The sequence below is a fragment of the Haematobia irritans genome, chromosome 5 (assembly GCF_050003625.1).
Source record: "Haematobia irritans isolate KBUSLIRL chromosome 5, ASM5000362v1, whole genome shotgun sequence".
In the NCBI taxonomy this organism is placed as follows: domain Eukaryota; kingdom Metazoa; phylum Arthropoda; class Insecta; order Diptera; family Muscidae; genus Haematobia; species Haematobia irritans.
The window spans coordinates 171,012,133-171,039,115 of NC_134401.1; the positions used below are offsets into that span (position 1 = coordinate 171,012,133).

Below are 26,983 nucleotides of genomic sequence, written 5' to 3' on the forward strand. Positions count from 1 at the left end.
CTCGTCCTTAGCAGTTTTTTTTGGTCTTCTTTAGGTTCCGCTTAACAATAGCCCAATATTTCTCAATTGGGCGGAGCTCTGGCGTGTTGGGAGGGTTCTTGTCCTTGGGAACCACCTGCACGTGTTTGTTTATCATCGCGATTTGGAGTCACTACCTTCTTGTAAGTCGATAGTCCGGCTCGTTTTTTGGCACGATGTACGGTTTTAGACTATACACCCAGCTTATTTGCGGCATCTCGGAGAGAGAGGTTAGGGTTTCGCTTGAAACTACCGGCAACTCTCTTTGTCGTCTCAGCGGCTTCCGGTTTTCGATTTTCCCCCGATCTAGACTTCCTGACTGTCGACAAACGTTCCCCAAACACTTTAATTACATTTGTAACGGTTGATTTGGCAACTTTTAGCGATTTTGCCAGCTTTGCGTGCTCGGATTTTCGCGATGCGCGAGCAAAATTTTGATACGCTGCTCTTCTTGCTTGGACGGCATTTTGACAACTGAAGAGTGAATTCCAAAATCAAAATAGGAGCAACATTCTACACACACACACCTTCAAAATGAGGGGTGTTCAGGTTTTTTAAATGCAAAATTGAAAGAAATACGTCAAGTTTATATTGACCAAATTTTGACCGTATCACCCTTTACTTTAGAAGTTTGTTGGTAAAATTCTTTATTTTAGGCTAAATATGTTAAGGTTCGTTGGGAACAAAAGTGGCAATGGGTATCATGAACAATGATGTATTTGCCTTTACCAGTAATGCTTAGTACTAAGTTCGTTTCTGCGTAAAACGAATATCTTCATCTATCTCCGTATATAGGATCTCAAACCCAGGGATGTTACCTTATTTATGCGAAATAATAATCCTGCCTATTTTTTCGTGCGAAAAATCCAGGGTTGTATATATATATGTGCTTTAAAATTCTTAAAACAAAGATTTCGCATTTATTCCGCGCTAACATTTTTTATATGGAGTATAACAGTTTTTTCGTGCGAAAACGTGATCTTAGTACTAGGCTTAAACGAAAACTTTGTCAAAAATTTCGTTTCCCAGAAAATATGTTTTTTTCGTGTAATAAGTGTTTTTTATGTGTAATTTCGCAAAGCCAGTGTGATTTATATTTCGATCTAAATTTCATTCAAAACCAATACAATCATATAAACAAACCTGATTCAAGAGAAATGGAAACATTAGAACAATACTACAAGGATCACAATTTCGTACAAAAAACTGTTATACTCGATATAAAAGTTTGTGCGGAGTAAAAGGCAAATCTTTGGATTGAGTTTTTTTTTCGAACAGATAGTGATGCAACTCTAAAAAATAGGTTGGTATTTCGCACAAATAAGTTAACAGTCCTGTATTTAGTACCCCATTCACTGTGATAAATGGTGATATTCGTTTTGCACAAAAACAAAACATGAATACCAATATGTACCACCGTGAATAGGTTCTGAAAATAATGCTACTAACTTATTGGTACGAAATAATATGCATGTGTATTTTTCCGTGCGAAAAAGTTCGTAGTTATTCCGGGTGAACGTGTTTTATCCACTTCGAGAAGGAAATATACCCAAAAAAATTTTCAATTACAAAATTGATTGAAGCTGAATGTTTTTCAATTAAAAATTTAATTGATATACAATTTTCAATTTTTAATTAAAAATTTAATTGAAATAATCAATTTTTTAATCCAACTAAAAGCACTATTTCAAGTAGGAAAGTGATTGAAAACAGTTACTTTTTTAATTAACTGACTTAATAATTGAAATTTTTTAATTAAAACAACTAAATTAATAAAATTTTCAAGTATTTGTTTATGCCCGATTAAAACTATGATTGAAGGCATTTCAATTAACTACTTAATTGGATTAATTTCATGATTGAATTAAAAAATCTTTGTATGGGCTTTTAAACATTTTTTCAGATATACTTCAAAATATCTGATAGCAAAACTTCAATGTAATCACAGGTGATAAAAATGGGTTAACTTCATTTTCCCACAATATGTTAGTTTCAAAAAAGATTTTCAGAAATTTCCTTTCGTCTCTCTCGTAAAGAGCAAATTTTCTCAAAATTAAAATTCGTATTGTGTTATGTGCAAGCTTTTGAAGTTTTAATTTGTTTATAAATCATTAAAAATCAAAAATGCTCAAATTGTGGATAAAATCGGTAAAATGAAAAACTAAGTTTGCAATTTCTTCCTCAACAAATCATGTCGTCTAAAAGGTTCATTAGATGGAGTGTATACAAGCAGTGGCGGATAAACGTTTTGCTTTTGTATATTCGGCATGATTGTATGGAGAGAAAACAACATTTGAACAGCCGAATAATAGGCTGGACCTTAAGATAATAAATAAACAAAATATTAAAGTGTGCAGAAGAGAGTGGATAAGGTGAGAACAGAGGGAGCCGAGAACGGACGGAGAGCCATTATATTTGTCACAGGGAATTGTGTGTGTAGTGGTGAATGTGGAAAAGAAAATTGGAGAACTCACAGCCGTCACAATAAGAAAAAAAATGAAACAACATTTATGCTTCTGGGCTATAATATTGAGCGTCAGTCTCTGCACTGCACTCTAACTACGCGGAATCGAAACTTGGAATCTTGTCGGTGTGTTGGTTTGGACGATGAGATGATGAGAGTAAGATTCAATGCGGTACATTTATTGACTCGAGGCTCATCATAATCAGTCTGAATCTATCTTATGTGACACAAACCACAAACATACTAAACTAAAACAAAAATAATTAATACTAACCGAAAAAGAATACAACAACAAAAAAACTAAGAAATCCAAGAAAAAACAGATAAGAGATCCAAACTTAAGCAAACTAAAACAACAAGACTCTATAAACAAAAAATACTGAATGAATTAAATGAAAAAAAAGTAATTAACCAAGCAAAAAAAAAAAACTAAACGAAAACGCAAAGAAAAAACAAATCTTAAAAGAACTTGCGGTGAAAACAAAAATATTCATAGAAATTAATTTGTGATTTAAACAGTGTTAACAATTTTTGTATAAAACAAAAAACCAAAGTCTTCTAAAGACTTAAATTTTAGTATAAAATTTAAACAAAACAAAAGAAAATTCATTTTGATCAAGGCCAGAAAAGAAGTAGCACCACCATTATTAAAAAACCAACACTTCCAGCTTATGCCTGGGCCACAGAGTGTAAGTATACCACCACTCCATACGATACTCCAAAAAGCCACCAGCACTATATTTTTAAACACTTTCTTTCCAAACTAAGGGGTATCACTCTGGTTGTTGTTTGCCTAGAATACATATGCAGACGACGACTGACAGATGAATATATTCCGTCTGTCTGTCTATCTGTCTGTTTGTATGTGTGTAGTAGCTACATAAAAACCTATAACATAAAAAAATATGCGTATAAGCGAACGAACGATATGTACTAAATAGAGATGTGGACAGTTAAAATTGTTAGATATGTTTTTGTAAAATCGATCGATTATTTCAATTTGTATCTGGATTATTTTTATAATGGCTATTTATTTGTGTGAAATCCGGCGTCGTCATCATGTGGCCTCAATTAAAAAAATCTAACAATGAAAATATTGATTTTTTTCTTACTCGTTGCCTTTTCTTGTTCCCTTACCCCCAAAAACAAGGAGAAGTCTGTGGCCTGCAAACATTTTACGAGACATTTCATTACTTTTGTTTGTTGAACATCCCCTAAAAATTCAACAAATATACTCAAACACACCGTCGCGCTTATGTTTGCTTGTATGTATGCATGGATGAAGACAAAGCACATCCTCGAATTTTAACATCAGAAGAAACAAGTTTCATCATACCAATAATGACACTAGCAAATGTATGCTCGCCTTAAATTTGAACATACATGCATATTTACGACATTTGTGCGTGCAAGCTATAAAAGGACCCTTTTTCAAGAAAAAAACAAAAACATTTTTCGCTTTATGCATTCTTCGTGATCCTCTACTGTGTAGTCGTCATTGTCGAAGTCGCTGTTTCAGATTAACTTGAATTTTTTTTTATTATTTTGTTTCGTTGTCAGTAATTTCTAGATAATATGCACGCATAAGATACTCAGATACATGCCGTTTCTTATATTGGACTTTCTAGATACTCGAACACACACATACATACGCAAATTATCAAATGGGAACAGTTATTACATTTCTCTTATACTCTCATTCAAAAAATTGAGCATTTGAGATATCCTAGTGTTGCCTCCTCTAACAATAAAAAAAAAACGCCAAAATTGTATATGGAAAACATTAATGTTTTATGTTGCAAAAAAAAAAAAAAAAAAAACAATATTTAAGTGGACGTTAGAAACTAATGCAAACATATATTAAAGTCCATTATACGTAAACTTAAATAAATTTGCTAGTACGACATTAATAATTGAATAATAGAAAGCAGCCATTGCCAGGTTGCATCATTATCACATGCCTGCGCTGCAAAAAGGCAGATTTTTTTTTTGAGATTACTGCTTTCACGTCTGTTAAGTGGGCTATGTTACACTGTGAAGGACGAATCCTAACATACTGCCCGTGTAAACATTTGAGGATCTTATTATATATAATTAGATATCAAAATTGGCCCCTTTAGATTTAAATAGATATTCCAAGATATGATAGGATCGAATTAGATATAATTATATATAATTTTAGATCTGATATATCTAAGACATTAGATCTGGGCCAATATTGAGATCTAATCAGACGTATTTCCATAGTAATAACACACAGAGAATATGATCACCTCAAACATACTTCAAGAGCAAAATGTTATTTTTAGACGAAGAACATGGAATTTTTTTTCGCAAAACTTTTATTTTCTCGCCAAAAATGTACATGGTTGCCGAAATCGGATACATAATTTCCGAGAAAATAACATGCTTGCGACAAACATGTTACATGTTCCCCGCCCAAAAATAACATTTTGCTCTTGAAACATGTTTGAGGTGATCATATTCTTTCTCTGTGAGAAGATATGATCAGATGTTATCATTTTCCGAATCTACATATATGTAATCATATCTACTTCAACGCCATATCGATACAGATTAAAATCGTTGGCCTGATTTGAGACAAGATAAGGGAAGAATGGGAATTTAATTGATGGCCGCATGAACTCTCAAATGGGAAACGGCGGAAAACCCGCGGAAACAGCCGTAATTTGTTGTCCTATCCCGAATTTACCATACCCGAAGTGTGTGAGTTTTTTAAATTACATAACTGGGGGCATACTTTATGGATCCATATACCGACTTCTGTCTTCCGGAACATAACATAGTTCTGCAAGCGAAGGTCCAAATAACCAAAAAATGTGGGATGTGGCTCGATACTGACAGAAATTTCGAAATTCAAATTAAAATTGTATTGGAGTCTGAGAGTAGCTCTATTTGTTCGTTACAAGAAAAATAAATTCGGAACATGGGGGAATAACATTGGAATGGAACTATCATTTGAGCGAAAATACAATGAGGGAAAATGCAGTGTAACCCCAAGGCAACATATTTTTTGCGAAATGAAATCACCCTTAATAAGAGCATTATAATACTCTTATTAGATAATTATCTACGTATTATTCAGCCATCAGACTTGGAAACAGGAAATGGAGCAATAATCGGGAACTCTTCTACGAAATGTATTTAATGTTGAATGTTTCAGGCAAAATTATATAATTAATAGCCCGCTTATAGCATCGCTAATAAATTTCAATTTTTTGAATCGGGTCATTGTGGTAGAAATTACTGTTTCAAAACAAACTTTTAAAGAATTTTTGAAGTTGTTTATGAAATAATTAGAAATTTGTCGTACTAGCACAAATCAACCATATTCTTAAATATTACTATATCTACAGTTATTATAGTATACAATGGAATGGTTATATTTTTTGTAGTCTGTAAGGAACATTGTTCTATAGACTTAAATAAATAAATAAATGGAGTTCATAAAATATAAACAGGGCGAAATGGAAAAATGGATGTGGTTATGACAGTTGATATGAAATGCCAAACGCTGGTTCCTACAGGTATTTTAAATTGGAAAAATCTACTACTAATGCTTTTAAATAAAGGCATCTTTTCGAATCCAACGTACTCATCTTAAATGTATGACTAATACCTTCTTTGCAAAAGTCGGGAATTTTAAGGGTGATTTTTTTCGGGCAAGCTGGGATATTTTTCCAAAACAGTTTAAATTTGTTTAGAAAAATGTTTTTCTATTATAGTTTAGTAAAAGATGTAGAGCCAGAGAAAAAATACTTTCCCCAGGAACGAAATCGCAAAAGTCTGGAATTTTAAGGGTGATTTTTTTCGGGCAAGCTGGAATATTTTTCCAAAACAGTTTAAATCTGTTTAGAAAAATGTTTTTCTATTATAGTTTAGTAAAAGATGTAGAGCCAGAGAAAAAATACTTTCCCCAGGAACGAAATCGAAATTCCCCTTTCTATTTCATTTTGGTCAAATATTTGCCTATTATGACCATATCTTTATAAAGTATTTTCTTTTGAGCAAAAAACGAATATATGACATGTTATTTAACAATTGTCTATAAACTTGTTTTTAAAGAAAAAATATTATCTTAGGTGGCAGGCCGATATTATCGGGCTTACTTATGGTGTTTTTTCTTGCAAAAAAATGCGCAATTTTTTGCATTTTGCAGGGAAAATGAACTTTTTAGGTTCTTTTCTAAAAAAAGGCAAAAGAGGGAAAAGGTGTTGAATTCTATTGTGAAATAGGCAAATTGCGGGCATTTTCAGAACTGCCGACAAACGAGAGTGCTGCGATTGCCCTGTTTGGTCATTTGAATTCTTTTCTGCCCGCTGAAATGATAGCATTTTTTTTAGGTTGCTGGCAACATTTTAAAAATGCGCATTCTGTGCAGACAAAATGAAGACAAAGCACTTTTTTTGAGAAAGGAAAACACCATTAGACTATTCAGTCTATTGCAATACCACAGTGGCGAGAAAAAATTTAGTGCTTGTCTAAAATTTCGCTCCTCGGAAAAGAAAACTCTTCTTTCAGTGTATGAACAAGAACAAAGTTCAAAAATTAAGATTTCTGAAAGCAAGTCAACTAGAGTTCGTTAGTTAAAAGAACATGGGAGATAATTCTACAACCTGTCTTTCTGTTTTTTACTAAAAAGAATAAACTTTTTTGGCACTAACTAATTGGCAATAATTATTGAACTTTGATAGGAATTGGCAACATTGTTTTACCCACTGTTGTAAAATACAAACCTACACAGCCATGCACAAACATACATAGTCTTTTACAGAAATTACATTCAATGTGCCTGTTTTTTTTTGTTCTTTACATATTTTACTAGACTAATACACGCACACATGTACGCACAAAACAGAGGGTGAGTTCAAGTGCAAAACAAACACACACAGAATTGGGGAGGTTTTTGCCATATCCTTTTTTTTGTATTGAAATATGTACCCCCCATTGCAATATTCCCTTTTTCTAGAAGAAATCAAAAAGGTAATTGCGAACATACAGACTGTCCTTGTTTGGGTTTCTTAAATGGATTTGTTTTCTTTCGAATTTACCCATATTCAAAAACTGTGTGTGTATATGCATACACATCTTGGATATGTAGCGTTTTTGGCTATGGAGTGTAACTCCTCCGTCTGTATTTAAGTTCTTTGGTCGTCTAGTAAGTTGGCCTGTACTCGAGAATGCGAGGACGAAAATATTTTCATTTTCTGTTTTGGAAAAACTTAGTGTATACACATAGAATGGAATTTTAAAGGTGGGGTTGTGACTATCACAGAAGGGAAGGAAAGGAGAACTGGAAAAAGGTAAAATAATAATAATAACAATAACGCATAGAAAAATATTACAGAATTTATGTATTTTGTCTACAATCAATGAGGAAATATTTTTGTATAGTTTGTGAAAATTGACAATTCCAGCAAATATAATTTAAAAATTACAAAAATAGGTCATGACCTATATATGTACATACATACTCGTATATATGGAAAGGAATGGCAATTCTTCACATCCACTTTAAATAGTACTAAATAAAACGTCTGAACTATTTAGTTTCAACTGTTCCAAAATTATTATTAAATTATACAATGAAGAACACATTTATGAAACATTCTAGACGTGTAAGAAGATAAGCTAAAATCGGGTGGAACTGGCTATATTATACCCTACATCAAGAATCATTGTTTCTCCAACTCCATTGTTGTCGTTGTCAATTAAATGTGGCAAACTGATTTCGAAAAAGTGGACCACTTCATTTACATAACCCTTAGTATGCTGCAAGTGCTGTTACAAACAAAGTTTCCATCATTGTAAAAGTAACTTGGCGTTAAATTTGTCAAAGTTTACTCTTAGTAAATGACAGATAAAAGTTGTAAACCTGTTTACTTACTATGATTGACTAAGAAGAAAGCGATATTTAACCACGACAATGCTTGTTAATTGACCCATGTATTCTCCTAATTCCCTCCATCAGACGTCCATTTATTACAAACGTAAAAATTTAATTCGAATGCGGGGAACATCGGTTCCATACTCGCTGTATTGATTTGACTAGTTTTGTCTGAAGATGTAGGTCACATAGTCCTTCTAATGAAGACAATTTTATTAGTATAGTTTGTTAGACCCCCACGGACGAAAAATACTGTTTTTTAAATGTTTCGGTGTAAAAATTATATGTCTGCAACTTTTAACACATTATTTTAAATGTGCAAGCATATAATGTTCATAAACTAGCATAACATGTTTGGGACATATATGTTAATAGGTTAGAACATATTATGTTTGGGACATAACATTTTTTAATAAAATATTAATTTAGAAATTGTGGTTAGATAGGGAGACCGAGAGAGTATGCTGCAAGTAAAAAAATGGAAGTAGCCAATTGGCGTCTTAAAAATATATACACACAAAGAAAATTTCATTACAAGATTTTTCTATCAATGTGTGCCTAAGGTGAAATATAATATGTTTGAAAAATACAAACAATATTTTGTTTGGACCAATCTTGAAAATATACATATATGCTTGAAGCAGAATGTGTTTGGGAGTATTTGTTACAGAAGCATTTTTTTGAGGGTGCATGTGCACCGAAAAAGGCATTGACCTAATATGACAAATTGTGCAACCTAAATTATGGAATCCGCAATTTACGCAATATTAAGGACAATTTTTTTTATTTTAGAGAAATTTGAATTTAAAAAAAGTTCATACTATTTCATTTAAACATTTAGTTTCATAAAATATTCCTATGTCTTTGAAGTACGAAAATTTTCCATAAATAACACTTTTTTTATTTAAAAAAAATAATCTTTAAATTAACTTAAATATTGAATCTTTGGATGAAAAATAAAAAACCTTTATATAGGCTAAGAATTATTTTGAGGATTTTGGATTTAAAAAAAAAAACTTTTATTTAAAATTTAGAAAATATATTTTACTTTGAAGTGTCTGTTATGTATGGCAAATATCCAGAATGGAAATTCGATAAATGAGACCTGTTCCAAAATTTAAATTTACACCCAGAAAAGAGTGAAACCACCATGAGAGAAAATTCAGGTTTATATTAGAAAATGTTAACTAAAATATTTTAGTAATTTCAACATGATACAAATAAAGTAATCATTTTTGGCAAATTGAAGAAAATTGATTAAAAGTAATAAAACTTCTTCTATTGTTTAAATTTCATATTTTGAAAGAAAAGTTGGTATTAAAAACTGTTTAAACGTCTATATGAAGTTCAAGACAAACACAATTTAACCCTTTCACTACCGATGTCCACTTAGAAGGACATTCGAAAAAGACACAAAATTCAATTTTCCAACTAGGTTTCGATTTATATCTCGATGTTATTTTAAAGTAGAGGCTTTAATCTAAATAAGCTATAAATATTGTCCATATTGTTGAGGTCTAAAATACTTTTTATAAACTTCTTTAACAATAAACGAAAAATACGAAAATGTTAAACAATTTTTCTACTGTATGTTTCTAGTAAATGGGCATTTATACAAAAACTATAGCTGATACTTTTTCGGGTTATTTTTTGTATTTTTTCTCACATTTTGAATGATATTATAGGCCAAATAGCGCTTATTTTCGTAAAGCCATTTGGTCACAATTCAATGACCAAGTTTTCAGAACAAGTTCATATAGCTCTTGAAGTAATTGAGGTAGGTTTTCAAAATGACAATTTTTGTTCTACATGCTGTTAGTACACAGAAAAAAAAAAATGACAAAAATGTTTCCATTTAAAATCTTAATTGAGTTTTAAAAAATATTCAATTAAAAATTTAATTGATTCAACAATTTTTTTAATTGAAACAAAAATCAATCACACAAATTAATAGTATCAATTAATTTTTTAATTGGATCAATTAATTTTTTAATTGACTGTCAATTAATTTTTTTAATTGATAATATCATTTCTGTGATTGAAGATATTTCAATTAAAACATTAGTTGGAACAATAATTTCGTGATTGAATCAGAAAAACATTTTTTTGTGTGTACAAGTAAAAACAGAAGAAAAATAAAAGTTTTTAACATTAGGTTTATTTTGGTAGTGAAAGGGTTAAGAAAAATGTTCTCATTTGAGCAAATTATGAACTCAATTTAACCAAGGTTAAGTTAGGTTAGGTGGCAGCCCAATGTATCAGGCTCACTTAGACTATTTAGTCCATTGTGATATCACATTGGCGAACTTCTCTCTTATCACTGAGTGCTGCCCGATTCCATATTAAGCTCAATAACAAGGGACCTCCTTAGAGAACCTGTGAAACACTCAAAAATATTACCAGCATTACTGAGGTGGGATAATCCACCGCTGAAAAACTTTTTGGTGTTCGTTCGAGGCACGAATCGATCCCACGACCTTATGTATGCAAGGCGGGCATGATAACCATTGCACCACGGTGGCTCCCAATTTAACCTAACTTCGCCCATTTTATGAAAATATGACCTATTTTCATATTTAGTAAAATTGTGTATTGCATTTGGATAAAACAGTTTTTGTTTTCATTTTTAGAGTTCACGTCATTAAACTAAGAAAAAAATATTTAAAATAAGAAAAATTTTCTCACATTTGGAAAATTTAACTATAAAAATAAATTCTCAATAAAGCCTAGATTTATAGCCCGATAGAAATGTCTTTATTTTAAAGAAGCTCCATCTTTTGAAACTTGCAAGGGAGGGCCAAAATCTTTGGATCCATGTATATCGTGCACAGAAAAATATCACAAAAAGTTTTCCAATTAAAATTATAATTGAATTTTAAAAAATAAACAATTAAAAATTTAATTGAAATAAAAATCAATCACAAAAAACAATTGTATAAATTAATTTTTTAGTTGGAACAAATAATTGTTAATTGACTTTTGTCATTGATATTATCAATTCCGTGATTGAAGACATTTCAATTAAAAATTAATTGGTTCAAGTAATTTCGTGATTGATGTCAAAAAATATTTTTTTCTGTATGTGTAGAGGAATTTGGTGGTTACTATATTCCGTTTTCGAACCGAAAATTAACTAATTTCAGCGGTTACTTTATGAATGAATTAATTAATAAAAAGACGAAATATCCATTCATAATTTCATAACATTTGATTTAAAAAAATATAATCATTTTTACTTTTCATTTAGGGGTTTGTTGTAAAAACCGAATAGTCTACATACCCTTATTTTTTATATTTATAAATTATTAAAATTATTTTGAACTCGAAAATCAAACATAGTAATGACCTTAACGAGCCAATAAAGAATGTTTTGCCCATCTGACAAAGACAATCTTTTCAGGATTGTATAGGCAGCAGTTGAAGAAAAATATCCTTATTTGGGATTTTCCTATATTTAAATTTATGCTACCTAAGAAATCTCATTTTTAGATAAAAATATTTAGAATTGTTAATAAATATATAAGTGGAGTCGTACGGGATAAGGCTTCAAAATTTAATATACCGGAAAATGAGGGATTTGACAATGCATCAAAAGAATTGATTAGGTTTTTTTTCAATAAATTCTATAAGAAGATTTCAAAGATTTTATATGCCCATTGTGTATTTCCGTGTTCGTATTTCTGAACTTGAAAATTTATATCCTTGGTTCAAATTCAATTAGAAACTATATCTTCATAGAGAGATCGATATGCATTCACATATAAATGTATCTACTATATCCAAATTTTAATTTATACATCAGGCTCAGGGGATTTGTTTTTCTTAAAACTGGGGTGCGGGCATTGGAGAACAATTTGCTAGTGACATTTCTAATTCAATGCGCTGATAGATATTCTATTTCAATATAACAACAAACATATATTTTCTATTTTTACACCTAATTAATGATACGAGGTTATTTTAAGATTTTAAGTACATCGTAAAATCGCATCAATCTAATAATATGTTCCCCTAGCAGAATAATTGACAACTCTGGACTTATGTGACACTTCACTTCGATACATATAAATAACACTTCATAAGATTTCGATTCATAGTTGGTGATATTTTTAAGGGATGAATATTTATTTTCTTTTTGGGGTGAAATGTTTTTGATCAGTTTTTACCGATAATAATGAAATTGTTATTTCTTTTGTGCTGAAAATGTTGTCCCTCTATTGAGGAAAGGAACACAATGTTGCCAAAACTGATGAGTTTTCTCGATTTTACCATTTCTAATGTAAAAAAAAAAACGATTTTACAATGAAATTGAGGATTCGCGAGAAAAAGCAATGTAGAGTACAAATTTTTGAGAGTTTTTTTGGCTAACCGAGGCCCTAGATATCTTAGGTTCTCTTAAATTAAATCTATATGGGGTTTGCATGAACTGTATGCAGTTTGATCCGTCAGTTTAGTGGCCAATCTGAATGAATTTTTTGCCTTAGCACTAACTGTAATACTTTTTACATTTTTGTACCACCAAATTAGCCATTGCAATTTCCGTTTATTATTTTTTAATAATTTATTCTAAGGAAAATAATTCTTTTCAATTCTTACTTTGGACCATTCTCCTTTAACCCTTTCACTGCCGATGTCCACTTAGAAGGACATTCGAAAAAGACACCAAATTCTATTTTCCCACTTAGTTTCGATTTACTTCGCGATGTTATTTTAAAGTAGAGGCTTTAATCTAAATAAGCTATAAATATTGTCCATATTGGTGAGGTCTGAAATACATTTTTATAAACTTCTTTAACAATAAATGAAAAATACGAAAATTTGAGACAATTTTTGTACTGTATGTTTCTAGTAAATGGACATTTATACAAAAACTATAGCTGATACTTTTACGGATTTTTGTTTGTATTTTTTCTCCCATTTTGAAAGACATTAAAGGCCAAATAGCGATTATTTTCGTAAGGCCATTTGGTCACAATTCAAGAATCAAGTTTTCAGATGAAGCTCATATAGCTTTTGAAGTAATTGAGGTAGGTTTTCAAAATGACAATTTTTGTGCTACATGCTATTAGTACAAGTAAAAACTGAAGAAAAAGAAAAGTTTTTAACATTAGGTTTATTTCGGTATTGTTTGACAAAAATAAAAATCACAATTTTATTCTACTTTTGCAGATTTATTTTTGAGTTTGGCTAAGTTCTTACTAATGGCTGATTTGCATTCGCAAAATCTTGTACTGAATCTTAAGATGGCCGAAACAAATCGAGCTATGCATAAGCATAGAAGCATATACAAATTTGAAACTATTGCCTGCTGTTCTGCCCATTTAGGGTGTGTATAACTTTCCTTTATGGATTTTAGTTTTGATGTTGGTTTTTTTAAATAGAGAAGTTTTTTTTTTTAATCTAGGTGGCATAAACTTAAAATTAGTGTTTAGATCTTATCTATCGAATTATCCTCATCTTTTTGCGATTTATTAACTAACAAATAAATGTCACTTTAAAAATTCAAATTTCAGCACACTGAAAAAACAGTGAACCCACTAGAAAGAAATCTTCCGGTTAATTTTAGAAAATTTTGAACATTTTTAGAAAATTTTAACTAAACAGTATTACAAACGATGGCATCACGCCGATGTCAAAAAAATAAGTAAATATTTATCGACAAATTCAAGAAAATTTATTGGACATAAAGAAGTTTTTTCACTTGTGAAAGAAAAATTTGTAGTTTCGAAGAAAAACTTGGAGTTAAAAATTGCAAGAATGTCTTTAGTGACATACGAAGTTCATGATGAACGCATTTTTGGTAAAATTTACAAATTTAAAGAAATTCTGAACTATTTTGTTGAAGATACGAATTTAGTTAATCTTTATGCTTCATTTGTGTATATTTTTTTCCTCGGTTTTAGTTAATTTAACTAACGTACACAAAAAATTATTGGAGTAAAGGAAACTTTCTCCAAACATAATAATTCCATGAACTAAAATAATGTTAAATTGGCTTTAGTTAAATAGAGATTTCACTTTTTTTTGAGTGCAGACACTTCAAAGATAAATATTTTTTCCTTAATAAAAAAAACTAAACCAAAGATACAAAATCGTGATAACCAGTTTTAGCCAATATTTTAAGCTGCATTTCTTTAATAAAAAAACTATTTAAATCAAAATATTTGCTTCACATTAAGGAAAATTTGCCCTGCTTCAAGAACAGATGACACTAACGGAGGGATGCAATTTTAAAGAATCGCGTCGTAAATTTAATGATTTTTTTTTAAACAAAGATTACATTTTAAATATCTTTTTCAGTGCAGATATTATCCCCCATGTTCGGTTATTCGAAACCGCAAATCGCAAGAATTTATTTTTGTTGTAACGAAAAAATAGACATACTATCGGACTCCAATACAACTTCTCGTTATAGGGAACAATATTACTGAGATTTAAGTTTATAAGTTTCAGTGTTAAGAAAATATGGCCAAATGAAAATTTTGTGATTTGCCATTCCGAATTTCGGATCATGGGGGTATAGTTGTTGTACCCTGCTCACATAAAAGTGTACACACAAAAACAATACTTTCCTCCGGAACGAAATTTTAGACAAACGAAATTCCCCTTTCGTTCAAAGTAATTTCTTTTTAACCAAGTTTATCCGACTTTACGATGAGTTGTATAACGATTTTCGCTAATTTGTTTCATTTGCTTTTAAAGAATATTTTTTCCGGTCAAAGAAAAACTTTGTCTAAAATTTCGATCCTGAGAAAAGACATCTATTCTTTCCGTATAGGGTTTAAAAATTGTTCAGTGATTCCCATGTATGCTGTATGCTTTTGACTTTTTCAGAACTATTTAGAGGATTTTGTTACTTGTCCATTTTTCAGGCTTGGCTTAAACCATTTCTCGTAATTAAGCCCAATTCTAAGATCACGTTTTCGTACGAAAATCTGTTAAATCCGCGTGGTTTATATAAGGACTAATTAAGTATTTAATTGACTCCGGCAATGCTATCATTTCTGTGATTGAATCTATTAATCTCGTAATTTAAGACAAAACGAAATATTTCCCTGGGTTCGTACACGGATGTTGATGAGTATTCAAATGCATTTCCAACATAATTTCATTACCAATAATATCTGCCTTCATGTATTTCCATTGAAATTCTGTGTGGAGGATTTTCTTCATAATCTACAATGAAATATTAGAGCAACTGTAAAATTTTCATCCATCAGCCACCTCCTCCTGTTTGATATTAAAGTTAAATGATTTTCCAAAGGTAATGCCTTTTTACACTTACATTACAATGGAGGCATATTTAGGGAGGCATACGAATGCTATCAATTTTCGAAACTCGCACCCCATACAATCTGGACTTATTTCATCTTAGAGATGACATTAAGTAACACTTCCTATCTTTTAATTTCTATTTTAAAATACCTTCCCAGGAATGTCTATTCTATGGGGGAAAGCACGTACCAAAATATGGCAAATGGTAATTTATAGAAAGCAGATGTTAGTTAATCAAAATTAAAACCATACAATGGTGGAGGAAGATTCATGACAGTGACAACTGTAGCCTTTTTTCCCTTTCCAAGACAAAGATGAATACATAAAATACATCGTATATATCCTAAGGATATCCTTAATTCCCTGATGCGCTTCTTATGTTTTTGGTCTTTCTTGTCGTCTTCTTCTTCTTTTCTACATGTAGTTTTCCTGTTACTCAGAAGAATATCATTTAAGTTTTCTTTGAACTATGATCAATTAGTTACAGTTTTGGGATGTGCTACAGCATTCCGAGTTGTAAATCTTTCATTATCCATAATACACATAAGGCGACAGAAGAAGAAGAAATGAAATAGGCTTGAAAACTATTGACCTGCTCCGGCTGCTATTGTAGCTGATCCATTGAAGCGCATCCTGTATAGGACTAGGGGAAAAGTGCAATATGACACACATCTGCTCCTTGGTAAATGAAGTAGAAAAAAGTATTTGTCTTCTTCTTGTTGTTGGTGGTGGTGGTTGCGCACAGTTGGTGTTGTTGTTGCAGTATATGTTGATGGGTTTTTCTTGAGTTTCCTTGAGTTTTTGGGAAAATAGGAACACACAAAGCCAAAGACATAATGTTCACTTTTCTTACCTATGCAGCCAGCACATTTGTAATGCATTCACCATCGAATTTAATGAGTGCATAAGGATACACTCGCACACACACACACATATGAGTGAGAGAGTGAGTAAATTCGTGTATGCGTGTGTGTTTATTATATCGAGTACCTAAGATTTTATCGTTGGAAACAATAAAGGAAAATAAGCAGAATTAGGGTCTATTGTATAGCTCTTAAGCTGGCTTCTTCAATAGTAAAGTAGTACTTAAGGTGTCGCATTTTCCATTTCCATATCAGTTGCAATCCGTATCATCAAGCGTCACCATCTTCTATTACGAGAAATTTCAATCTCGCTCGCTATATTCGTCGATCGTTCAACGCATGCGTTCTAAACGCTACAAAAAGGCAAAAAGCGAATATTCGAAATTTATTTACCATAAAAAAATCTCGCTACGAGTTTTATTTGTTCAAAAGTTTAACTTCTAAATCTAAAAGTTTTTAAAACAACATTGGCCCGTAGCCGCTCCCCCAAATATATTTTTTGGAAAGAAAGAAAGATACAAGCACACAAAAAAAATTTGCGATTTTTTGTTTTACTCATTTACGTTTGTTTTCATTTACACCAAGTGTATTGTAATTTATTGCGGCTTCATTTTGTCCGTCAATAGTGCCGTGAAACTATTTAAACGGTTAGCGATTATTTTATGATGGAACTGTTGTCTAACAACTCGTTACCAGCACAAATGGCCTCGGCAGCTAGCAATAATTCAGCAACGAATGCAAATCAAAACAATCAGGCAACCACAGCGGAACGTTTATTAGCCGGTATCTTGGACTCTTTTCCAGCCTGGGACCTAAATGGAGGCATTATGAGTAATAATCCTAGAAATGAGTAAGTAATATTTGCAGATCTTTGTAATTGCGATCGTTTATTGTTAATTTTTAAATTTCTTCCTTCTCAGTTCACCACCTCGTAATGATTTCTTCTTCAATAATCTGTTGAGTTCCTTGGATGCTCCAAATGAGTTTAGCATTGGTGTTGCCCCCATTGGAACGGCAGCCATGCGTGCTCCTCCAAAAATGTCTCCAGAATCTTCGAATAACTCCAGCATTAGCTGTAGCTGGTGTGAAGTTAATGCATCGATCCGTTGCTTGGAATGCAATGAGTTCATGTGCAATGACTGCCTGAGAGAACATCGCAAATCTCCTTTATCTTCAAATCATTCGATAATCTCATTGCCCACCCCGATTGGCACTTCACCCACTGGTGGCATGTCCACCAGTGTACCTCTAATACCTAGTCCAAATTATTTATGCGATCAACATAATGAACTTTTGCGGTATGTCTGCGAGTACTGCAAGAAACTCGTCTGCCAGTGTTGCACTTTGCACGAACACAAAGAGCACTGCTATTCGTCCATACAAAACTTTGTAGATGAATCGCGTGAGAAGATCGAATCGGCCCTGGAAAGTAGTCGCATGGGTACAAAATGTATTAAGAGTAGTATTGACAAAGCCTTGGCATTTATCCGTCATGTGGAACGTAACTGTGCCGAGTTAAGCGATAATATACGTAAAGGTTTTCGCCAATTCCTTATCGCCTTGGAGGATCGTGAACGTTTCCTCTTGGACTTTGTGGAAAAGTTGAGGCAGCGTCGTTTGGCTATGTTGCATGATCAAATGGCTGGATTGAAATCGGCCCTGGCTGGTTTGGCCGAAACTTCGGACATGTTGCATAAGGTGGCTGAGAATGGTGCTCGTATGGACCATGTCGATATAGCCATGAAGGTGACAAATGGCCAACGTCAACTTGAGCAATTTGCAGCTATCTACAAAGATCTCCAGCCAAAACAGGAGGTGTTCGCCTTCTCTGCTCCAGATTATACTTTACTGCAGGATATTCGCAACCAGGGTGGAATTGTGTTGGTGGACGAAAAGAATATGCCTCTTATGACAATAAGCGGCGGCACAATTGTCGGCGGCACCGGAACTGTGGAATCAGTGGGCACAGTGCTTTCTATGCCTGGCAATGGTATGCCAAATGGAGCTGTGGTTCCTGCAAATATGAGACGCCCCCTATTGCGTGACAATTCTTTCCGCAATCCATCGCCAGTTATGCAAGTTAGAGGAGGTAGTGCCTGTAGTATGCCCAATCCTGGCCTAGACTGGGAGCTGAGTGTTATGCGTAGCTCTCCTGGTTTACATTTTGGTGCGCCCCGTTCCACTCCAGCTATTCCGGGCACAACAGAACCTGTTAAGGCACGCAATTCCAATGCCCTCTCCCTCTCGTTTGCCACTGAGGGTCATGAGGATGGGCAAGTTAGTCGCCCATGGGGCTTGTGTGTGGATAAAATGGGTCATATTCTAGTCTCCGACAGACGTAACAACCGTGTGCAGGTCTTCAATCCCGATGGATCGCTTAAATTCAAATTTGGCCGCAAAGGTGTGGGCAATGGAGAATTCGATTTACCAGCTGGCATATGCGTAGACATCGATAATCGCATTATTGTTGTGGACAAAGATAACCATCGTGTGCAGATATTTACTTCGAGTGGTGCTTTCCTTTTGAAATTCGGTAGCTATGGCAAGGAATATGGTCAATTCCAATATCCCTGGGATGTGGCAGTGAATTCGAGACGACAAATTGTTGTTACGGATTCGCGTAATCATCGTGTGCAACAATTCGACTCAGAGGGTAGATTTATCCGGCAAATTGTATTTGATAATCATGGTTCCAATAAGGGCATAGCCTCGCCGCGTGGTGTGTGCTACACACCCACCGGTAATATCATAGTATCCGATTTTGACAATCATTGTTTATATTTGATTGATCCTGACATTAATGATGTAAGTATGAATGTGAACTATATGATTGTTTTTAAGTTGACGTTTTCATTGACCAATAATTATTCAACGATATACAAAAAAATATGTCACAAATATATAGGTCCATAAATGTCTGCCGTAAGATTTAAAATTCAATCAAAGATAGCAGTAACTTTTGTTTCTTTTAAATCTGCTTCAGATTTCTCACGTGGAATAATCTAATCATACAAAGGAAAATTTTTGGAAAACTTTAATGTGCCATTTTGGCGCCCGAACATGAAGACATTTATATGAAATATTCCCCCTACATTTGATAGCTTTTTATTAATTCTTTATTGACATTTGATGTTACTACCTGCCAGAAATAACAAAAGGTTCATGTTTAATGGTCGTTGATAACATAATTGTTGCCATTTTAGAAAATGCTTTATCCATTTTATTCTTTCTTTAGGCCGAAAACAATTAAACTAATATTTTTTCTATATTGCAGATATTATCAGCCAAGGGTCATGAAGGATCTGGTTTCCAAGAATTTAATCGCCCTTCAGGTATATGTTGCGACGATGATGGTCGTATTATAGTAGCAGATTCCAAGAATCAACGTATTGTAGTCTATAGTCCAACTTTGGATTACCTCTGGGATGTAAGTACACAGAAATTTTGCGAAATTGCAATAAGTCTAATTGTTTGTTCTATACTTTGTTTGCAGATTGAAATTAGACCTTCGCTTAATCCATTAATGCCACCGACACTGGATGAAAAGGATCGAACATGCGATGTAGCCTTAATGCCAGATGGTCGTATTGTATTCCTTATAGAATTGTCGCCTGATTCAAAGGAGGGATCAAATCCCTATAAACGTTTTGTACATGTCTTCTAACGATCGACTTATCCGTCTCGCGGATGGATATCAGGTAGTAAATCAGCGGCCACTACAATAAAAAATAAAACCACCACCACCACAGCAACAACAACAACAACTAATAACATTTCTACAGAATCTAGTAGCAAGGAAAGAATTATCTCCACAATAAACACCATCACCAATAACAACAACAACAACAATTGCAAAATCACCACGTTTCATATGGGTAAAACTACTGCGAATAATTGTGAAATAGAAAACTCATCGATCTTTTTAAACAAATGATTATAAAACAAAACCATTTATTAGCATTTAAGTTACAACGATTACCTCGTTAATATATTCTATATATTTAGAAACGGACAGTGTGTGTGAGACAGAGTAAGAGAGAAAGAGAAAAAGAGAGAGAGAGAGAGAAAGTATATATTATTTAGGGATCAGTTATTTAGTACGAATCATAAACATTCAGAATTATAAAGAAGACACTCCATTTAACAAAACAAAACAAAAAAAGTTTACTTTAGACAAATACCATGACCACCACCACCACCACTAATACCACCATAACTTCTCCACCAGCAAACTAAGTAGAACCCTTTCTGAGTTACATGTATACAACACAGTAAAAAGGGCATCAGAGTTTCATACATTTTTCGCCACATTCTTTATGTTTCTCATACAAAAACCATTTCATTTACCATTTATATTTTTTGTGAATTTTTATTTTATATATATGTATACTTTTGTTTATTCTATTAATCCAAGATTAATTTCTTTTTTCAAATAGACTGATTTATTATAAAGTGAAAAAGTTAAAAACTCAATTTCTAACAGACTTTTATAACTTAAAAAAAAATTAAAAAAATAATAATAATAAAGTTCAACAGAAAACAAAATACACCGTTAAGTCAAGCTTAAAAGCTAAAAAACATACCGAAAAACTACTTTAATTAAGAAAATCTAAAAGAAAAAAACAAAGAGAAAATTATTTACACATAAAAACCAATTTCAACAGAAAGTTAGTCAAAGATTACAAAAAAAAACGAGCCAATATATTTCAGTATGAGTTTTTCTTTTTTAGTAAATGTTTTCTCCAATTTCTCATTTAAAAATTTTTGTGTTTTAGAAAAACAAAGTTGAGACTGAGCTCAAGGAAATCAATTGTTTTAATTTTGTCATTTATGAAAAAGAGACTTTTCCCTAAGTGGTCATCTATCTTTAAGTGACCACGCAGCCGGGGAAAAACTACTAAAAAACTTAGAAACATTTTAATTTGTTTTGTTTTTTGTTTTTCTTTTGTTTAGTAAGACTGATTACCAAAGTGACTAAATAACACCGAGAAAAAAAATGACACAAAAAAGTTTAACAAAACTACACTACTCAACAACAAACAGCTAGAAAACTAAAAGAACAAGATGAGAGGAAAAACAAAAACAACATTAAAAAAATTAAAGCAAAAAAAAATTTTCAAAGAAATTTTATTAAATGTGTTCATTAGTATTATACATATTATATACAGACATATATAATATAAAAAAATCTTAGATAATTAAACAAAACAGAGAACTAAGAGAAAAACTAAGAAACAAATAATTAAGAGCAATACTTCAAAAAAGAACAAAAAAAAAAACAAAATGTAAGGTTTTAGCAAAACCCTTAAAAATATCCAAAATAATGACAATTTATGAACAGGGCATTAGAGATAGGGGAGAATTTTAAAAATGAGAAGTGCAACCTAAGTAAAGGAAGGGACTGACAGAACGGATTACAAAATTAAAAATGTAGTAACATCCAATGCTACTGATACTCGTAAACAACAACATAAACGAGAGGTTACATTAGTGAGTGAGATCCATGTGTATGTTAGTATGTGTGTAACACGAATAGAATATTTCCCAAACATCTCTAGAAAAAATAACAAAAAAGATTTGAAACCAGGATTTATATAAAAAAGTAATAATAATAATAAAACATAATTATATAGGCCTTGGGATATTTTAGCTTAGATTTATACAAACAAACAGTTAAACAGAAATGGTTCCTGGTCTAATCTACTGAAAGCAACTTCAAGTAAATGAATTTAGCTAATTACCAATATGAGTTACTAACTCATTTAAAATTTATGTTATCTTATAACAAATAACTCATTATGTTTTAATTATTATTTTGGTTAAGAAAATTACTCAATCATGAGATTGACTGCAGCTGGCAAGAAGTATTACTAAAGCTAGTTAGTTCAATACAGTAACATAGGTATGTGAGAGAGGGCTATTTGATCTTATTAAGATTAAGAAGAAATAACCATACCAGCATGAGTATAAAAAGTAATAGAAATCATTCATTATCCGATTAATACATATAGTCTAATAATCCATACATACATATTATGTACAACTACCTATACCACACACACACAAGACGACACACATACTGCATACTTTAAAACCGAAAAAAAAAGAAAAAGTACATCATACAATTGTAGGAAAAATTACAAAACCAATAGAAAAAATCAGAGGTTTTTCGAAACGAAAACTATATGAAATGATCTTAAATATATATTTTGTCAAAAAATGAAGAAAAAACTAGAAAACAAAAAATGGAGCTAAAGAAAATTAATATACTTATATATATATTGTATTTGTAATTTAAGTCCTTCCACATAACGAAGCAAGTTGCATTTAATGCGCCAACCAATCATTCATCAAAACTCTGCGAGAGAGAATGATGGTGTTGAATTTATAAAAGAAATTAAATAAATAATTGTGAAAAATATATAAAAACAACTTATATAAATATTTTTATATAAACAAAATATTTATACATGGAATCAATACCATTTTCTAATAACATTTTATTATTATTTATATTTATTTTTTTATTTCTATTTTTTATTATTTTTATTTTTTTTTAATATTTTTTCTTTATTTTCGGCTTAATTTAACTGTGCTATGGCATATTAAGAAAAAAAAATAAATGTCAAAGATTCTAAGCTTAATACTAGAGTATTTTAAAAACATTTAAAAAAGAAATAGTTTCATAAGGCTATTGAAGCATTCCTTGAAATAAAGTAAAAAAAAAAAATAGCAAAGTGTTAAGAGAACATATGAACTTGTCGTAATTTCTTAAATTTTGTCAATTTTAATTCAATTTGAAAGCATATATCATTAAACATTGATTAAACCAATCAATTCTTTAAATTACTTTGGTACTATGGATACTATTTCCTTGATTTCATCAAATTCGAGTTCAAGTTAATTTGATCAATCAAATTCATTATACACAAAATTATCATCAAAAATGTGTCTATTATTCTTTATTAAGTGCTTAAATCAGTTTCTATCCATTTCTAAAACTGCCTAGAATAATAATTGATGCAATTAATTTTATAAATTAAGTAATACATTTTGCTAAATGTCTTGGTTTTTAACAATATTATTGAAAAAATTACACAGTTTTAATTTAAAAAAAAATAATTTGCTAAATTTAAATTTTTGCAAGAATCTAGTAAAAAATTAAAATGAAATTTCTTGGAACCTAGATTTTTGGTGTATGTTATTAATATATAAAATGAACTTTTCACATTTTTATCACACTCGACATTTTGTGTGATAACTGTTTCCATTCCACAGAAATCATAGTATCACCCACCGATATCAAATAAAAAATTTATTGATCGAATTAAAATTGTAAATGATTCAGTTAATGTACATGAATGATTCTTGTTTTATGTTAAAACTGAATGAACATTTAAATTCTAATATCGTTTCATTTGAAAAACAATATTGACAAAATTCCTTAAAATGGCATATATCCAATTTTCTTATACAAAATTGTAACTATTCAAGATAGTTACACATACGCTAAAGACCTTCGATGTTATAGCTTTATCCTCATTTATGCTTATAATTTACTTATAAGTATAAATATGAAATAAATAAATAAATATTCAAGATAGTTGCCCTAGATACACACAAAAAAATTTCACGAACATTTTTCCAATTAAAATTTTAATTGAGTTTTAAAAAATATTCAATTAAAAATTTAATTGATTCAACAAATTTTTTAATTGAAACAAAAATCAATCACAAAAATAATAGTATCAATTAATTTTTTAATTGGATCAATTAACTTTTTAATTGACCTTCAATTAATTTTTTAATTGTTACTATCATTTCTGTGATTGAAGACATTTCAATTAAAAATTAATTGGATCAATTAATTTCGTGATTGAATCAGAAAAACAATTTTTTGTGTGTAGTTGTCCCCTTAGAGACAACAAATTTTTAATATGGAATAATCATATTTTTGCATATTTGACATTTGGATATATTTTTCACAAATGAACTGATTTTAATAGACTTCTTCTTAACATATATATATGTATCATGGTATCCTCATAGAAAAAAGCCTGAAAATGTTCCAAAGTTTGTAATTTGATTAATATTTAAAACGACGCATAGTTAACACCCCTTGAATTAATTCATTGGCTAAGCACAGTCACAGTTATAGATGATTTTATTTTTATTTATAATTTTGTCAATTTTTATTATTATTACTATTATTTTGTTTCGTCACAATTATATATGTATATGCTCAGGTATAAATTATATACATCGATTACGTTTTGTTTCATATATTTTTTTTATTTTATAGACATGGGAAAATTCCGTCTGTTTCCCCCTTCACATATATACACATACATAATTAATTCCCTTAAAAACTTTTTTTGCCATATTTATTATTAATTTTTATGAGATATTTAGTTTTTAATTTTGTTTGCCAAAGGCTATAAATCAAAAACAAATTTTTAAAAAATTATTTTTTATTATAATTAAATTAAAACGATTATTGCTACTATTATTATTATTATTCAATATTATATTATATTATTATGGAAATGAACACTGCTATTATGAGTTTTATTAAGTTTAACTTTAAAAGAGAGCTTGTTTTCTTGATAAAACAAAAATAAATAAATGCCATAATGCTCATTCAATAGAATTCCCCCTTTCGATATCTAAAACTCTAAAGAAAATCGCATAAAAAAATCAACCATCATTTATCATCTATTAGTTAGTAAGTTTAAAACAAACCAACAACAACAAACAAAAAAACTATATATTCAACATATATTGAAATAAAAATATACATCCCCAAAAAAAAAAATTGAATTTTGAACCAGTCGTCTTTAAGTCGATGACGTTGAAAATATAAAAAACGAAAAAAAAACTAAATACCCCCCCCCCCAAACCCAATCTAATCAATGGATCTTGAAAGGAATTCAAACTAAATACCTTAAAATAATTCATACATAATGTATATCAAAATGCAATTTTGAATAAAAATATATTTCAAAGAAAAAAAAATTATAGAAAAAAAAAATACTTACACCCTTACAAAATATTAGATATTTAAGCTAAAAAAATCATATTATATTATACAACTAAATAAATTATTTTAATTTTTCCTTTATAATTATATGAAATATAATGAAAAAAAAATATGCAAAAATGCAAACTCCACTAGAAAAAAAACAACCATTCATTTTATATAGTTAAATTCTAGTAAATGAGACAAAAAACAAAAAACACAAACAAATAAGTAATCATAAACAACATTTTTGAGTACAAAACTTTAAAGTACAAATTATCAATTTAAGTTGAAAACAAAAGAACAAAAAATCAATTTCAAAAAAACAATTTGCAAAAAAATTATGCATTCAAACAACAAACACTCCGATAAAAGAAAAAAAAAACATTTACAATTTACCATTTAATTTTTTTCCTTTTTAGCTTTTTGTTAAAGCGTTCTATATATTTGAATTAAAAACAAAAATATTCAAGGAAAATTAAAAAAAAATATATATATATATATAAAATAAAATAATGTATTCTTAGTAAATTTCTAAAACTACTTAAAGACTATTCAAAACAAAAATATACATACATATATACATTTAAAAAAATATATATTAAACACAACAACAACAAACCCTTAATCAGGTGTTAAAAATCTTATTAGAGGTTCTTATTGAAAATAAAGTAACTCAAAAAACTTAAGCTTAAAGTAAAAAACAAAATATTCATAAAACAAAAACATTCATATTAAATTTTAAGCAAACCAAAAAACACAAACGAACATCCCCCTCTCGAATGAAATTGTGCTAAAAAAAATAATGTCATTCATTAAAAATTTACCCAATACCAATAAACATACATAGTAATATTGTGTGCATATACATACACTACCACCAAACCGAAAAACAAAACTCACATTTATTCATTCAACTACAGCTAATCAATTGTCAAATCAAGTCATATGAGCGTAGCTATTTGTAATATCTACAAAAACATAAATACATCAACCAATGACAAAAACAACAACAAAACAACATTGTATGAGTACACATACTTAAATGTCTACAATAAATGAATAAAAGTAATTAATAGAATTAATTTATACATAGATGAAAAATTAATTATAATCTTACATACATGCATTTCCACTCAAATATCCCCAAAAACAAAAAAAACTCAAGATTTTTTTTGTATGTATGTATAGTTGTCTATTTGTATGCAATGTGCATATCGCCACACACACATATACACTATATATACATATAAGAGAGATTAAAATAAAATCATCATATATGTGGGCAAACTATTACATACATACATATAGATACATATATATTTATATTTTATAAACAACCATAACTCATATTAAAAATCGTCATCATCAACAACAAAATAAACATAATTTTATAAATGTTTAATAAATAAATTATACACATATAGTATAAAAAA

At 30.5% G+C, this 26,983-nt stretch overlaps 1 protein-coding gene across 1 annotated transcript; it reads left to right on the plus strand.

Moving 5' to 3' along the window:
- The first annotated feature begins 2,302 nt into the window (after positions 1 to 2,302).
- Positions 2,303 to 26,983, plus strand: wech (tripartite motif containing 71 protein wech). Its single transcript, XM_075310293.1, has 5 exons — positions 2,303 to 3,171; positions 17,114 to 17,378; positions 17,449 to 19,333; positions 19,803 to 19,955; positions 20,022 to 26,983. The coding sequence occupies exons 2-5, from the start codon at positions 17,191 to 17,193 to the stop codon at positions 20,190 to 20,192; spliced, it is 2,397 nt and encodes a 798-aa protein (XP_075166408.1). The 5' UTR covers positions 2,303 to 3,171; positions 17,114 to 17,190; the 3' UTR covers positions 20,193 to 26,983.